The sequence below is a fragment of the Falco peregrinus genome, unplaced genomic scaffold (genome assembly GCF_023634155.1).
Source record: "Falco peregrinus isolate bFalPer1 unplaced genomic scaffold, bFalPer1.pri scaffold_42, whole genome shotgun sequence".
NCBI classification, from domain to species: domain Eukaryota; kingdom Metazoa; phylum Chordata; class Aves; order Falconiformes; family Falconidae; genus Falco; species Falco peregrinus.
In genome coordinates this window covers 1861498-1877348 of record NW_026599609.1, presented here as the reverse complement: position 1 = coordinate 1877348, position 15851 = coordinate 1861498, and the positions used below count along the sequence as shown (strand labels likewise).

Below are 15851 nucleotides of genomic sequence, written 5' to 3'. Positions count from 1 at the left end.
TCCTGAGGCAATGCGTCCCTTTGCCCTGCTGCAGACACAAGCCTCTTCCCCGCGCGTGGAAATGTCCAGGAGGAGGGATGGAGGAGATCGGGAAGGAGAGAAGGAGGAAGAAGAGGTATGAAAGTTAGGTAGCTCTATGGGTCAAAAATATACAACACTGATATCGTACACGGCCATCAGTCCTGTCTGGCCAGCAAGCTGGGGCCAGGTGGTGGCCCCTTGCAGCCAGCCCAGCTCTGAGTCCCCCCTGCCCTGTGGGGGGTCACTTCCGCCACCCGATTTGGGCCATGAGGTGAGCATTGGCGGCGGCCTTTGCCCGCAGGTTCTTGGCTTTGGCGATGTTGAAGAGAACGTTCATGATGTTGGTGGGGACGTCGAGGGAGAGGGTGACCTTGGTGCGGCGGTCGCTCTTGGCCCGGTTTTGGTACGTCTTCCCCTTTACCTGTGCCTGGGAGACATATTTGTAATGGCCTTCACCTGGGAACGTCCTTTTCCCCATCTCTTCATCCACCGCATCCTCCCCCACCTCCTCATCTGACACCTCCTCTGGCGATGGCAAGTCGAAACTGCGCTTGTCCAAGATGGTGTTTTCTTCTGGGCGGCTCTTCTGGGCTTCAGCAAGGGCCGCATTAAGGCAGCTGAAGATAGAGGCGGCGCTGTAGAGGTGGAGAGCTTGGCCAGTCTCGGCAGCACAGAGGAGGGCAAGGAGGAGCAGCAGCCTGGTGTGGGCCATTGTGGTGGCCTGCCCAATGGAGAGAGTGAGGGGAGGGCAGAGATGGGCATGAGCATCCTGCCGGGCCCAGGATAGAGCACCATTGTCTCCCCATCCTCCCACATCCCATAGACCTGGGTCCCTCTCCCAGATTCTGCACTCTTGGTTTCACCTCCCAGGTCTCCCCCATCCCCTCTAATGGTTAGGACAGGTGGGTGGGAGTCAGTTGTCCTGGGGCCTCCTCCTCCAAGGTGCAATCCCCCAGCCCTTGGTTTTGGGGTGCTGGGTGGGAGGTGGAATGTCCAAAATGCTTTGCAAAGCTGCAGTCTCCATGAAGGAAAGGATTTGGCCATCCATTTGCTGAAGCACCAGTGCCTGCTGCAGGAGAGATGGTTTCTACTGTGGGTACCTCCTTGCCTGGAGGAATCTCATTGCAGCCTCCCTGCAGCCCTCTCTACCTTGCTAACTCCTCCATGGAGTAACTGTGGGTACCACCAGGTGCTGTAAAGGTGGGTTTTCCTTTCAGCTCCTCTCTGGTCAGTCTGAAGCCACCAGAGATGTTTCTGTGCTCTTTGAAACCAGAACTTGCCCTTCCACCTGTTCACAAAACTCTTTCTGAAAAGGGCATGAAGAGTGGGGGACAGTCAGCCCCAGTGCTGGAGGTGTGATCTGCCACCAGTCCACTGTGATGGCCCCATGTCCCTTCTCCAGCCCTGACCCTGGGTGCTCCAGGGCTGCCTGTTACCCCATGGCTCCATGCCCAGGACCCCCCTCCACCCTGCGTTCAGGATGGGCTGCCCCATCTGATGGCCCATCTAGGGTGCAGTCCCCCTGTGGACAGCCCTGCCTGGGGACCTGGGGCCACCTCCAAAATAACATCATAGCAGCGTCACTCCCTGCTTGAAAGACAGTCATTTCTGGGCCTTGAGGGGGACTGAAAACCTTGGGATAACCCTCCTGCTCCACAAAACCTCCCCATCTCTGAGTCCTGTCTCTCCCAGTAGCGACCCATTGCCCTGTATACCCACCCGACCATTCAAAAAGACCACCGAAAAGGCCACAGGGGATCTCATGGTGAGGGTCTTTGCCCCTGTCGAGGTCAGAAAAGTGTCCCTGGGGCCAGCCCTGAGGGCACATGGCCCCTCCAAGCGCCTGGAGGTGTGCTGGCATTCCCGATCTTCAGACCCCACCTTGTGGCAAGGGCACCGCATGGCAAGCCCTGGCCAGGGGACAGTCCCCGGGGGTGCAGGGCCCTGCCTGGGGCTGGGGTTTCATCACTGATTTGGGGTCACGAACTGCTAATTTATTTCCCATGGGGACAGGAGTGTGGAGGTGTCAGGGAGGCTGGGGAAGCCCGTGGGAAGTTCTTTCAGAGCAGGATGGCTCCCTTGGGTCTCCATGGATGTCTGTGTCTTTGGGGATGGAGTATGTGCATCTTCTGGGTATGGAGGCTGTGCACCACTGCATAAGGGGCTGCTGGGTGGGGGAGATGTCCTCAGACCCATCAAAATCAAGTCAAATCACTTGCCCTAGGAGTTGTCACCCTGGACCTGCTCTTCTTCCCCCTGAGCCGCGGTCCCTGAAACTGCTGTCACTTTAACTGTCCATCACCGTCCTGTGGAGGGGGAGACTGGGACAGGTTTATCCCCTTAACCCTGCCCTTTGCAGTCCCTCAGAGGGGGAGAATGGGGCAGGTCGTACAGGCAGGATTTGAAGGACCTGTTTAATTTCCACTCCTTTGCCTCGCATGCCCCTGCACAAAACCCCACAGAGACACACACACACACACACACACCCCCAGGCAACAGCCACCCCCTTAACTCTGCCCTGTGTCCAGAAGAGAGACAGAGGACATGCAGCAGCCATGGCACGACCCAGGCAGCACGGGGGAGGAAACCTTTCCCCAGGCACACAGCCCCCATGCAAGAGCAATTCAGGGCCCAAACCTCTCCTTCCTTCAGCCCCAGTTCAGACATGTAAACACTGGGACTTAGTTTTTTGCTTGCAAAAGCTTAACAGGATGAAGATCTTTCTCCTACCCCAAAACCTCCCCCTTTGCAGCTGCGTTTCAGCCTCAGAAGGAACAGTCCCCCTCACAAAAAAAAAAAAAAAAAAAAGAAAATCCTGGCAGCCCCTGCTAGCAGGGTGGGTGGCATGAATTTAGAGGCTGCTAAATTTCTCACCCTTGTCTACAACCCCTGCTCTCCCTGGGACCCTGGTCCTGAGCTGCTGGGTGGAGAGGCAGAATATCTTCAAAAGGCCTTGCAGAGCCCTCAGGATCATGACCCTCCCCAAGAGCAGTGGGCCATACCTAACATTTTCACTGAGGTAATTTCATAGCAGCGAGTTGAGCACAGAGGAGGCTTCAGCCCAACAGTAGATGGGAGGACCCATCTACTGTCTATTCATGCTCCCAGCACCCTGGTTTTTTAGGCTAACTGCAGCTAACAATGAGCTCTGGGCTCTTTCCACCTCCCAATTATAGGAGGCAGCAACACATCTCCATCCTTCTAACCATCCCTGGCTGTACCTGCCAGTGCATCACTTTGGGAACATCTCCAGAATCACATCCCCATTAGGACAGAGGGCAGCTGTAGCTACAGGGTATGGAGGAGGTCTGGGGCAGAGGGAGACTGACTTCACTTTGAGACAGAACCCAGCATTAAAATGAGGAGTGGGTATACAACAAACAAATGTGGTGTATAACTCCATGCAGCATGGAGCCAGCCATTCTCCTACCCCACAGGCTTATGAACACTCCTTCTCTATATCTTATCAGAGGCTTTTCATGGCTTTTCCTCCTGAGCCACTCCATCACATTGGCCTGGCACACCTCCTCAGGGCAAACTCCAACCCCAGGTGCACAGGACTGAGCTCATGCTTGCACCAACCCCTGAGCAAGACCCCAGTCTACAGCTACAGCACTGCTCCACCAGCCAGTACTTGCTCGGGCAACAAACAGGCTTTACCAAAGATGGTGAGGTAAAGCCCCACCAGAAAAGTACTTTTTGCCCAGGTGCCACTCCCTGTAATGGCACTGGTCAAACTGGGGGTTCCCTGTTCTCCCAGACATGCTTCCTCCGAGCTGCTCTTGGTGGCAAGAAGAACAGCATCCAGCTCCAGACAGACAAGTCCCTGCAGGATATAAGACACTTGCCTCACAGCAATAATTATTGTTGATGATCCTTACAGATGACCTGCCCAGAGCACACTCTTATCAGCATTTGCTGTTCTCCCCAGGACAACATCCACACAGAAGGGACCACCCCACAGAATAAATCTTCATTAAGTCCAAAGAACTCAGAGAAAGAAAATCTTTATTCAAATAAAAAAAAAAAAAAGACAGTTGCATAGAAGTATACAGGTGCATTTCTAATTAAAAGGTGCTTTTACAGTAAAAGCTAGAGCAAGAGTTTGCCATTTTAGCCAAAGCAGGCAGCTTGCAACATTCCCCTGGATTAGAAATCCAGATCCTCTGCCTAGGCAGGATGCGTCCCCAGCACTAAGTCAGGCACCTATTCAGCTTCACTCATCAATAAACAGCAGTGTGATAAAGCTCAAGACACCCATGCTACAGAAGTGCACTATGAGAGCATAAACTATGCAAGCAGAAAAGGTATAATACGTCAAACAGTAGCATTGCTGTTCAGGACAACCCTTTAGCACCTCCAGGCACTCAGAACCAATTTAGCCTTATGACAGAGGACTGACTTCATTAAGAACAGACTGCAGTTCATTAATACTCATCCTCATCAGCCTCATCTTCTCCATCTGCAGAGTCCCTGCCAACCTCCTCATAATCCTTCTCCAGGGCAGCCAGGTCCTCTCTGGCCTCTGAAAACTCCCCCTCCTCCATGCCCTCCCCCACATACCAGTGCACAAAGGCTCGCTTGGCATACATCAGGTCAAACTTGTGGTCCAGACGGGCCCATGCCTCCGCAATGGCCGTGGTGTTGCTCAGCATGCACACAGCCCGCTGCACCTTGGCCAGGTCTCCCCCAGGCACCACCGTGGGAGGCTGGTAGTTGATACCCACCTTGAAGCCTGTGGGGCACCAGTCCACAAACTGGATCGACCGGCGTGTTTTAATGGCTGCAATGGCTGCATTCACATCCTTGGGCACCACGTCACCTCGGTACAGCAGGCAGCATGCCATGTACTTGCCACGGCGTGGGTCACACTTCACCATCTGGTTGGAGAACTCAAAGCAAGCATTGGTGATCTCCGGCACAGACAGCTGCTCATGGTAGGCTTTCTCCGCAGAGATGATGGGTGCATAGGTTGTGAGCGGGAAGTGTATCCGTGGGTAGGGCACCAGGTTGGTCTGAAACTCAGTCAGGTCAACATTCAGAGCACCATTGAATCTCAAGGAGGCAGTGACTGACGAGACTATCTGCCCAATCAGCCTGTTGAGGTTGGTGTAGGTGGGACGCTCAATGTCCAGGTTGCGGTTGCAGATGTCATAGATGGCTTCGTTGTCCACCATGAAGGAGCAGTCCGAGTGCTCCAGGGTAGTGTGGGTGGTGAGGATAGAGTTGTAGGGCTCCACCACTGCTGTGGAGACCTGTGGGGCTGGGTACACAGAGAACTCCAGCTTGGACTTCTTGCTGTACTCCACAGAGAGCCGTTCCATGAGAAGGGAGGTGAACCCAGAGCCTGTGCCTCCCCCAAAGCTATGGGAGACCAGGAATCCTTGGAGGCCACTGCACTGCTCAGTCTGGAGCACCAGGGAAAGAACCAGAAGGACCGAGTTAATGGAGTTATTGTGGTGTCCTTGGATTTAAGCTAAAGTTCTGTGTTTAACCATCAAGATCAAGTCTTTGGGCGTTTGTGGGTTTTGGTTTTTTTTGGGTTTTGTTGGTTTTGTTTTTTTTTTGTTTTTTTTTTTTTTTTTACTGCTTACACACAACCCTCTCACTTCTAGAAGGTGGGATCTGTTAGACACAGCAAATTAAGCTGCTTTTACATTATCTTCTACTTTTGGAGGAAAGGAGGCCTGGCCTGAGGGAGTGACATATTAGGTCAGAGAGACTCACAATACTAACAGTCAAGAAGATTAGGAGAAGTCTGAAAGTCACTACAAGTTTCCACTTAAATCAAGTGTTATCACAGCACTTCTGAGGTCTGTGTGGGTGAAACCTTATGCTCCAGACACTATCACACTAGGGAAGAGAGGTCTAAGGGGAGCCACTATCCAGAAGCTGAGATGTGACATTGTTTGGGATAAGATTTTGGATCAGGATTGACACAGCAAACCCTACACACATTAGGGGAAAGCCCTCTTGCCTGGACAGTCAAGTCGCAGCTGCTTCTTTTCCTGCTTAAGCTGGGGGCATCTTGAGTCCCTGGTTTTCCCCTTAAGTCCCAAGCAGCAAGGCCTACACCCACAGGCATCCCATTGTGTTGCTCCAGGTCACAGTGGCATTTTCAAGCCAACCAAGATATGCTTGGTTTAGTCTCACCACTGCCTCCCTCTCTCCACTCCAGCCACCCAGCCCATTGCATCTCTTGACAGCCAGGGCAAAAGCAACCAGAGCGCTATGCAGACGACCCTCCACAAGGTTTTTACCATTTTACGAGCTCTGTCAACAACAGAGTCAATGATCTCCTTCCCAACGGTGTAGCGGCCCCGAGCATAGTTGTTGGCAGCATCTTCTTTGCCACTGATGAGCTGCTCTGGGTGGAAGAGCGTGCGGTAGATCCCAGTCCTGATCTCATCTGGAGGGGATTGAGATCTCATGAGTGTCACTAGCATAAGATCTGCTGTCTACCAAGTTACTTGCACTAATTTAGATGCAGTTTTACATGGTGAGGCTGCTAGCTTCCAAGAGTTTAGGTGGCCAACACCACACTTCAGGTACAGAGAAGTTATTGCCCCCACCGCCAAGAGTTTTGGAGACCTTCCATGACTTACCAATGACAGTAGACTCTAGGTCAACAAATATTGCCCTGGGTACATACTTCCCTGATCCTGTCTCACTGAAGAAGGTCCCAAAGGAAGAGTCTGCTTGCCCTGGGAATTCACTGGGGAAGAATCCATCTGGCTCAATCCCGTGCTCCAGGCAATATAATTCCCAACAGGAATTGCCCATCTGGACACCAGCCTGGCCAATATGGATAGAAATACACTCCCTCTGCACAGGAATGGGAGAGAAGAGAAGAGAAAGTTAGGAGTGTACACTGAGGAATTAGACTAAAGCGGGCACTTCTGAATGTCTTTATAGAGCATGTGGCTAACAACCTATGGACAAGAGGAACATTAACCCAGCTTGGTGGCAGCCAGGACACTTTCTCTGTAGCAGGCACCCGAGAGCTGCCGAACAACCCACAAATAAGCATTAGCACTTCAGAGAGATGCTGCAATCTCCCAGCAAGGCAGATGCAGAGAGCAGGGTGTTGTGGCAGGTCCCTCCGCATCCCAACACTCATATTGCTCAAGAGCCCTGTTACAAGAAGCAGGCCACCACGCCCAGCTGCTGAATCTACAGTACATGGTGGCTATCAGGTCCAACTGCTCATGGTTTCTTCTCTTTGCTTTGCTGATCCTGCCTTGGGGCAGGAGACAGGGCACAGACAGCCTTCCCAGGTACTGTATCTGGTGCTCTCAGCTGCAGAGGAGGGAATGATTCAGCCCAGCCAGCCTTAGGCAGCAGTGGGAACACTCCCACCATGCTCCTCCCAGGGAGGTACAGGCAGACTTCTCCCGGCTCAGACAGCAGCAGCAGCCCTCTGCTTCTCTCTGATGGGAGAAGCCAGTGCTGTTGAGCTTCAAGAACTGACTGTCAGAGTAGTTTCTCATCTCCATTTAGATTAGATACAGCTATGCAGGATCACCGATTAGAGACAGCTGGAGAGAATCCAAGCAAGAGAGCATTTCTTCATTACCTCCATACAAGACTAGTAATTGCCCCATAAAGCAACTGCTCTTGGCTTGGCTAGAGAGGAGTCCCTGTACAGAAAGTGTGGTTGTGCTGTTGAACTCCTTGACACAGGAGGCTGTGAAACCCAGGCTTTTGGGCTCAAAGAGACTGGACTAGAGACTTCTACTGAGGCTTACTAAGGGAAAAAAACCACGTCCATTTCAAGAAGCCCTGAGCTACAAGATAAGAAAGTGTCAGATGGGCTTACCCAAACCTTAGTCTGCCTTCACCATCTGCTTTTAGCTGTGGCCTAGGCAGGACACTGCACCAGCACAGCAACTCTCAAGTTATCTTCTTGCAAGAAGCCTGGCACAGCAGGACCCCTACCAAGCACAGACACAGGGCAGCAACATCCTCCACTACAGCAGAGGGTCCTGCCCTGAGTGTTGGTGTTTAATATAGCAGCCCTCAGCCACCACCACTGCACTTCTCTTCCTAAACAGTCCCAGGACAGCCTTAGCCACCCCCAACGCCAAGGACAGAACAGGGATGCTGAACCAGTCTCCACAAGGAGAGACCTTCATCCCCTGTTCCAGGTCTGCCCCAGCCCCACAGCAGCACCAGATGGGCACCTAGCTCAGTCATGTATTGAATACCACCAGCAATGCCTTCAAAATATCTTCACACAGAAGGATAAACAGGTCTGAAGGCATTTCAGCAGAGTAGCCCTCCCTAGGTCAGGAAGAGGGGGACACCAACATTTGCAAAGCCAACCCAGCACTGGACATGCCCAAGCACAAGCTCTGCGCCTTTAGGAACCCCTTGTCCAGGGCTCACACGCTCCCCCATACCCCACAACCAGTTTTACACCCACGGAAGCACACAGCCAGGGGCAAAACATCTCACTGGGAAAAAAAAGCCATCGCCAGCCTCACCCTCCTGCAGAGCCAGGCAGGACCAGCCCTGACTATCAGAGAGCAGACCCACAGCTACTCACCATTGCTCCAAACCTCCAGGACCCCTTACCACACTTAGAACCACCTCCCTGAGAGCACACCCTATCTGCCTCCCTCTTGGGCTTTTTATAGAAGGTAGAGCTGGGCTCTCTGCTAGAGGGGTCCCGCCTGTCCCCTCCTTGTGCAGCCACCTGCTGGCAAAGGGTTCAGGTGTTTCTGCTCCAGGAGGGATAGCCATGTGGGGTAATCAAGGTTCTTTGAAGGATTTGCACCTGCAAACCCATAGAGTTTGGAGTTTCTTTGGCTTTTAAATATTCATTCAGAATTGCTTTCCCTACGATGTCTAAGAGCACTTTCTGTGAAATCAGAAAAGGAGCTTTGAATGGTTATTTTTGGGGGGTGGGGGAGCATGTGGAATTATTTATTTATATATTTAAAGAATTATGCTAATTTTTAAAACTTTCATTGCCATCCTCAGGGCTGGAAATGTGTTTTCTGTGTTCCATTGCCCTTTTCCAAATGCAAACAGCACGTCTGTTGAATCTCTTGGGGATGGACAGGAGTTGCAGAATGGGGCTCCTGCCCTGGGGTGATGTCATGGGGCTGGGATTGGTTCTCCAGCACTGGTGCCCCATGAGGAAGCCGGGCTCTCCCAGCTCCAGGGCAGTGTTGGCCCATCGAACGCAATCCAGCTACCCTGGCTGTGCCTGAACTTTGCAGCATCCCCCTTTCCTGGCCCCAGGCCGTTGACAGTGCAGAGAGTGGAGCTCTCCCCAGCCTGTCCCATGGAGATGGGCCTCACTGCCAGAGGGGAATGTAGGACCTGTGTGGTCCTGGAACACTGGTGGAGATGGGACTTTTCTGTTCCTCAGTGTCCCTTCTCTAAGATAGGGATAAGAGCTGTTAGGTGGCAAAAATTCATCAGAGATGCTGAGGCTGTTCTGTGATGTGGGGCTGATGGATGTCTGGGGGGACTTGGGACAGACAAGGAGAGAGGTGACAGTATATGGCATAGTGCCAGGACTGAGGGGCACCAATGTGACCACCACTTTGCAAATGGACAATGGTTTTATTCTCCGTGCAGCATATAAAAAAGCAAAACCTCACGGACATGGGATGTCTCAGAGGCCAGAAACACAAGTTGTAAAATCTGATTTAGACTTAAGACATGGGGATGGGCTTTATGGGACCTACTAAGTCTCATGGTCTGGTGCCCTGGATATGGGTGGTTTACCCTCTGCCCTACCACCTCTCTTGGGTTCAGTGGGAAAGTTGGGGTCTTCTAAGAAGAGGAACAGAAAATGGGACTGCCCCAGGGCACAACTCACAGAAAATGGTCAGGAAGGCAACAGTCCAGAGTCACAGCAAAAGCACGTGAGAGGGACATAGAGCAGAGCAAATCACCCATCCAGCAGCCAGTGGGTCTGCGGCTGAAACTGGGGGCAGTTTCTTATCCTTCTTCAAATAATTGGGTTGCTTTTGCATCTTTATGTGCTCCTATTCATATCACAAATCGTGTTGACAGAGTTCCATGCAGAGCTCCTGGGTGGCCGGGGCTAGCCCTGTTCCTGGAAGAGTTGGTTACAGCTGGCCCAGCTCAGAGCAGGACCGGACATCCCAGGAGCGGGACAAAACATTCCAAGAATGGGACAGGACATCCCAGAAGCAGGCTTTGATGCCACCAGGGATGGCTCCCTCTAGGTGTATCTGCAGCCTGAAGTGCATCTCACCACCCTGCTTAGGGATCATCTCCTGATATAACTCTGCCATGTTCCCTTGCTCTCTGTCCCGAGGTGCATGGGCAAACTCTGCCTGTGGTTGCTGCTGGAAATCATCTTGTTTTTTTTAGCCAAGACCCCATGGATGTGAGTGTGGATACCTCCTTGCACAGTGGGAGTGCATTTTTGGCCAGATGCTTGATGCCCATTGAGTTACACTGCCTGAATCCCTTCCTCAGCCAGATGGGCATGGGACCTCCTTGATCCCAGGATGAGGTTCAGGATCTGCTGTCCTTGGGGGCTGTCTAAATCACTGCAGCATCTCTGGTTTGCTCTGGTGTGGGTGAAAGAAGCCTCTGAGCATTATCATGTGGAGGAGGAGAAGGAGGACGAGGGCATTCCTGGAGGTCTGGGAAGAGCTGGCTGCCTGGGGTAAGGATTATGAAGAGACTGGAGGGGACCTGGCAATGGAGGCAGGCAGGTATGTTGTGAGTGTGCAGCAACTGTGCACCCATGCCTGAGCAAACCTCTCTTTTTGAGTGCAATACCAAGACTTCCTGCATGAAACGGCAGGAAAGACCAAATCCTCACCTGGCTTTTACAAAACTGCACATATCACCCCAATCAACAATGATGTCTTTTCCAAGCACAGCAGCCTTGGCTCTACATGTTCCCAGGCACAGATGGGTGCTGATGGAGATTTCAGTGCTCCTATTTCTATCCAGCTTCCTCAGGAAATCTGGCTCCTCCAACATCTGCATGTGTTTCAGCCCCTCCAAGCAACCCCTGGTCTCGCTTGGCAGAGGTTGAGAAGGAGGATTAATTTTGGGAGGGTTCGTCCAAGCCAGTGCCGGGTGTGTGTGAGACTCCCTGGCGGGGATGCAGCTGGGGATGGAGGATCTCTGCTTTCCCCATCACTCACTATCAGCTGGTATCTGCTGTCCCTGTCTCAGCTTTGCACGTGCAAGCACAGCCTGGTGCCAGCAAACACCTTGGCTCATCTGCTTCCGTGGTGTCACTTCAATGTTAATTGCCTTCATTAAAGGGGATCAGAAGCTCACTGAGCTCACTCAGCGTGAGCCCCAGGCATGTGATGTTTTGATTTCCAGGCACCAGTGGGGCTGAGATATTCCCATTGTCTAACCTGGTGCTGGAAAAGGACCTCAAAACCAGGGATGGTGCAGATCCCCATGGCAGCTGGTGGGGGACAAAAGCCTGTTCCCAGCCTGGACCAGTGCTTTACTGGAGCTCACCGGGGAGCACAGGGGAAAGTCTTTTCAACTTTCTGCTCAGAGCAATGATTTCTCCCTCGGCTCTGAGCAAATCCCTGTTGCTCCTTGCTGCCCAAGGTTACTCTAGACATCTCTGCACCAGAAAAGGCTGAACTCTGACAACCTGGGGCACCTCTGGACGACCCCACAAAGGAACGAGAGTATGTCCAGCTGGGTGCCCAGACAGGTCTGACTTTGCTGTACCCTGCTTTGCCTGACCAGATGTGAGTGGGCGTGTGTGCCTCAGTTTCCCTGGGTGTAAAATGGGGACAATGCCTATGTCCTGCTGAACGAGAGCTCAACATACCAGTGGGGGATAGATGTGTAGGGTGTTGGGCTATAAAAATGTATAAAGCTATATACATAAAGTGTACTTAAAGGTCAATATAGTGCAAGGCTACAGCGGATTGCAACAAGGAAAGACCTCGCCTGTACACCCTTGGAGCTGAGGCAGGAGGAGGCCATTGCACAGAGATGCTGTGGGCATGTTGGTGGGTCGTCTGCTGGAGATGTGTGCTATGAGAGGAAGATGCTGAAGGGCCTGGTGTACTCCTTTTTTTTTGTTTTTGCTTTTGGGGGTTGGGTCCTGAGTCCCTGGTCTGTGGATCGTCTAGGATCCTTGACCACCTGAGCATGGGCTTGCTGGGGCTGAATTCAGCTGTGTTGCCTCCTCTGGGTGCTTGGTGGGGCGGCGAGGAGATGCCTCCACCTACATCTCCTCAGATGGAGCTGGTGAGTCCATCTGCCAACCCTTCAACTGGAGATCTATCCCCTCTTAATGTCCCCCCGGAGTGCTCTGGCCATGCCCTAGATGGAGCTGGTGGGAGCTGCTTTGTTGCTTTTGATAAACATCTTCTGGGAAAGAAAGGCCAAATTCTCTCCATCTCCCATGCCTGCTACATGCAGAGATGGAGGTCAGAAGATGAAGTTTCATCTTGGAGCGGGGCTGGGAGGTGAAGAGAATGGCAGATTTAGAGGAAGGGATAAATAGTCTAAGGTGAAGGGGTGGGAGCTTGGTGAGCTGGGCTTCAGCGGAAGGTGGAAAAGAACAGGGTGAATGTTTGTGTTGTTGAATGTTGAAGTCTGCGCATAGGGAGCTGAAGCTCTACCAACTGAAAAACCGGTACAGAGGTCTACCAGGAAAGGCAGAGTGGTGGGAAAGGTGGGCAGGGATAGACTGGGCAACATGGACAGACCCCATGAGGTGGATCTGGAGCAGCCAGGGAGGCACCTGCAGCTCTTGGGGTCCAGACTCACCTGAGGCCGTGGGGTGGCCCTGACCAGTGCCAAGTGATGACTTGGGAACACTTGTGAAGGGCCATGTGGATTGGAAGGTTGATGCTGTCCCAGCTGCAACTGCTGAAGGTGCTGGTGGGGAAAGGAGTGGTTGTAAAACAACCTTAAAACCTAGAGAGTCCCCAGAAGGGGAAACTGGGAAATTCCTCTTGAGGTCCCCTGCCCATTCTTGCTTTTCCCTTTCCAATGCAGTAATGATTGTGTGTAGGGACAACTTGTGTATGGAGAATTTGGGAGGGAGTAGGGTCTGGATGGTGGTGGAGACAGGGCCGTGAAGTTGAGCTGGAGGGAGGTTTTGGAAACCCAGTGGGCCCAGACAGGCCTGATCGAGCACCCAGTGGAGGCGATGGGATAACAAAGCACTGGAAACTCAAGAGATTGTAGCTTTAATTAGAGACCTTCCTGAGGCAATGCGTCCCTTTGCCCTGCTGCAGACACAAGCCTCTTCCCCGCGCGTGGAAATGTCCAGGAGGAGGGATGGAGGAGATCGGGAAGGAGAGAAGGAGGAAGAAGAGGTATGAAAGTTAGGTAGCTCTATGGGTCAAAAATATACAACACTGATATCGTACACGGCCATCAGTCCTGTCTGGCCAGCAAGCTGGGGCCAGGTGGTGGCCCCTTGCAGCCAGCCCAGCTCTGAGTCCCCCCTGCCCTGTGGGGGGTCACTTCCGCCACCCGATTTGGGCCATGAGGTGAGCATTGGCGGCGGCCTTTGCCCGCAGGTTCTTGGCTTTGGCGATGTTGAAGAGAACGTTCATGATGTTGGTGGGGACGTCGAGGGAGAGGGTGACCTTGGTGCGGCGGTCGCTCTTGGCCCGGTCTTGGTACGTCTTCCCCTTTACCTGTGCCTGGGAGACATATTTGTAATGGCCTTCACCTGGGAACGTCCTTTTCCCCATCTCTTCATCCACCGCATCCTCCCCCACCTCCTCATCTGACACCTCCTCTGGCGATGGCAAGTCGAAACTGCGCTTGTCCAAGATGGTGTTTTCTTCTGGGCGGCTCTTCTGGGCTTCAGCAAGGGCCGCATTAAGGCAGCTGAAGATAGAGGCGGCGCTGTAGAGGTGGAGAGCTTGGCCAGTCTCGGCAGCACAGAGGAGGGCAAGGAGGAGCAGCAGCCTGGTGTGGGCCATTGTGGTGGCCTGCCCAATGGAGAGAGTGAGGGGAGGGCAGAGATGGGCATGAGCATCCTGCCGGGCCCAGGATAGAGCACCATTGTCTCCCCATCCTCCCACATCCCATAGACCTGGGTCCCTCTCCCAGATTCTGCACTCTTGGTTTCACCTCCCAGGTCTCCCCCATCCCCTCTAATGGTTAGGACAGGTGGGTGGGAATCAGTTGTCCTGGGGCCTCCTCCTCCAAGGTGCAATCCCCCAGCCCTTGGTTTTGGGGTGCTGGGTGGGAGGTGGAATGTCCAAAATGCTTTGCAAAGCTGCAGTCTCCATGAAGGAAAGGATTTGGCCATCCATTTGCTGAAGCACCAGTGCCTGCTGCAGGAGAGATGGTTTCTACTGTGGGTACCTCCTTGCCTGGAGGAATCTCATTGCAGCCTCCCTGCAGCCCTCTCTACCTTGCTAACTCCTCCATGGAGTAACTGTGGGTACCACCAGGTGCTGTAAAGGTGGGTTTTCCTTTCAGCTCCTCTCTGGTCAGTCTGAAGCCACCAGAGATGTTTCTGTGCTCTTTGAAACCAGAACTTGCCCTTCCACCTGTTCACAAAACTCTTTCTGAAAAGGGCATGAAGAGTGGGGGACAGTCAGCCCCAGTGCTGGAGGTGTGATCTGCCACCAGTCCACTGTGATGGCCCCATGTCCCTTCTCCAGCCCTGACCCTGGGTGCTCCAGGGCTGCCTGTTACCCCATGGCTCCATGCCCAGGACCCCCCTCCACCCTGCGTTCAGGATGGGCTGCCCCATCTGATGGCCCATCTAGGGTGCAGTCCCCCTGTGGACAGCCCTGCCTGGGGACCTGGGGCCACCTCCAAAATAACATCATAGCAGCGTCACTCCCTGCTTGAAAGACAGTCATTTCTGGGCCTTGAGGGGGACTGAAAACCTTGGGATAACCCTCCTGCTCCACAAAACCTCCCCATCTCTGAGTCCTGTCTCTCCCAGTAGCGACCCATTGCCCTGTATACCCACCCGACCATTCAAAAAGACCACCGAAAAGGCCACAGGGGATCTCATGGTGAGGGTCTTTGCCCCTGTCGAGGTCAGAAAAGTGTCCCTGGGGCCAGCCCTGAGGGCACATGGCCCCTCCAAGCGCCTGGAGGTGTGCTGGCATTCCCGATCTTCAGACCCCACCTTGTGGCAAGGGCACCGCATGGCAAGCCCTGGCCAGGGGACAGTCCCCGGGGGTGCAGGGCCCTGCCTGGGGCTGGGGTTTCATCACTGATTTGGGGTCACGAACTGCTAATTTATTTCCCATGGGGACAGGAGTGTGGAGGTGTCAGGGAGGCTGGGGAAGCCCGTGGGAAGTTCTTTCAGAGCAGGATGGCTCCCTTGGGTCTCCATGGATGTCTGTGTCTTTGGGGATGGAGTATGTGCATCTTCTGGGTATGGAGGCTGTGCACCACTGCATAAGGGGCTGCTGGGTGGGGGAGATGTCCTCAGACCCATCAAAATCAAGTCAAATCACTTGCCCTAGGAGTTGTCACCCTGGACCTGCTCTTCTTCCCCCTGAGCCGCGGTCCCTGAAACTGCTGTCACTTTAACTGTCCATCACCGTCCTGTGGAGGGGGAGACTGGGACAGGTTTATCCCCTTAACCCTGCCCTTTGCAGTCCCTCAGAGGGGGAGAATGGGGCAGGTCGTACAGGCAGGATTTGAAGGACCTGTTTAATTTCCACTCCTTTGCCTCACATGCCCCTGCACAAAACCCCACAGAGACACACACACACACACACACCCCCAGGCAACAGCCACCCCCTTAACTCTGCCCTGTGTCCAGAAGAGAGACAGAGGACATGCAGCAGCCATGGCACGACCCAGGCAGCACGGGGGAGGAAACCTTTCCCCAGGCACACAGCCCCCATGCAAGA

General features: G+C 53.4%; 3 protein-coding genes across 3 annotated transcripts; all 3 read right to left on the bottom strand.

Moving 5' to 3' along the window:
* Window positions 1-262: 262 nt before the first annotated feature.
* On the bottom strand, window positions 263-733 carry LOC129783475 (urocortin-3-like). The gene has a single exon (XM_055793434.1). It carries the CDS (start codon window positions 731-733, stop codon window positions 263-265), a length of 471 nt encoding a protein of 156 aa, XP_055649409.1.
* A 3669-nt stretch (window positions 734-4402) lies between these two features.
* Window positions 4403-6819, bottom strand: LOC129783502 (tubulin alpha-3 chain-like). Its single transcript, XM_055793458.1, has 3 exons — window positions 6627-6819; window positions 6282-6430; window positions 4403-5429 (listed from the first exon to the last, which is right to left on the bottom strand). The coding sequence occupies exons 1-3, from the start codon at window positions 6802-6804 to the stop codon at window positions 4449-4451; spliced, it is 1308 nt and encodes a 435-aa protein (XP_055649433.1). The 5' UTR covers window positions 6805-6819; the 3' UTR covers window positions 4403-4448.
* Window positions 6820-13475: 6656 nt separating this feature from the next.
* LOC129783467 (urocortin-3-like) lies at window positions 13476-13946 on the bottom strand. Its single transcript, XM_055793426.1, has one exon. The coding sequence runs from the start codon at window positions 13944-13946 to the stop codon at window positions 13476-13478; it is 471 nt and encodes a 156-aa protein (XP_055649401.1).
* Window positions 13947-15851: the final 1905 nt, after the last annotated feature.

What these genes read in the sequence shown, in the direction of transcription:
- LOC129783467 (XM_055793426.1), bottom strand. Translation starts at nt 13,946, where the DNA reads ATGGCCCACACCAGGCTGCTGCTCCTCCTTGCCCTCCTCTGTGCTGCC.
- LOC129783475 (XM_055793434.1), bottom strand. Translation starts at nt 733, where the DNA reads ATGGCCCACACCAGGCTGCTGCTCCTCCTTGCCCTCCTCTGTGCTGCC.
- LOC129783502 (XM_055793458.1), bottom strand. Translation starts at nt 6,804, where the DNA reads ATGGGCAATTCCTGTTGGGAATTATATTGCCTGGAGCACGGGATTGAG. An exon ending in CCTAGAGTCTACTGTCATTG is followed by an intron (nt 6,431 to 6,626) that starts GTAAGTCATGGA and finishes AATCCCCTCCAG; the next exon opens with ATGAGATCAGGACTGGGATC. An exon ending in TTGACAGAGCTCGTAAAATG is followed by an intron (nt 5,430 to 6,281) that starts GTAAAAACCTTG and finishes CTGGTGCTCCAG; the next exon opens with ACTGAGCAGTGCAGTGGCCT.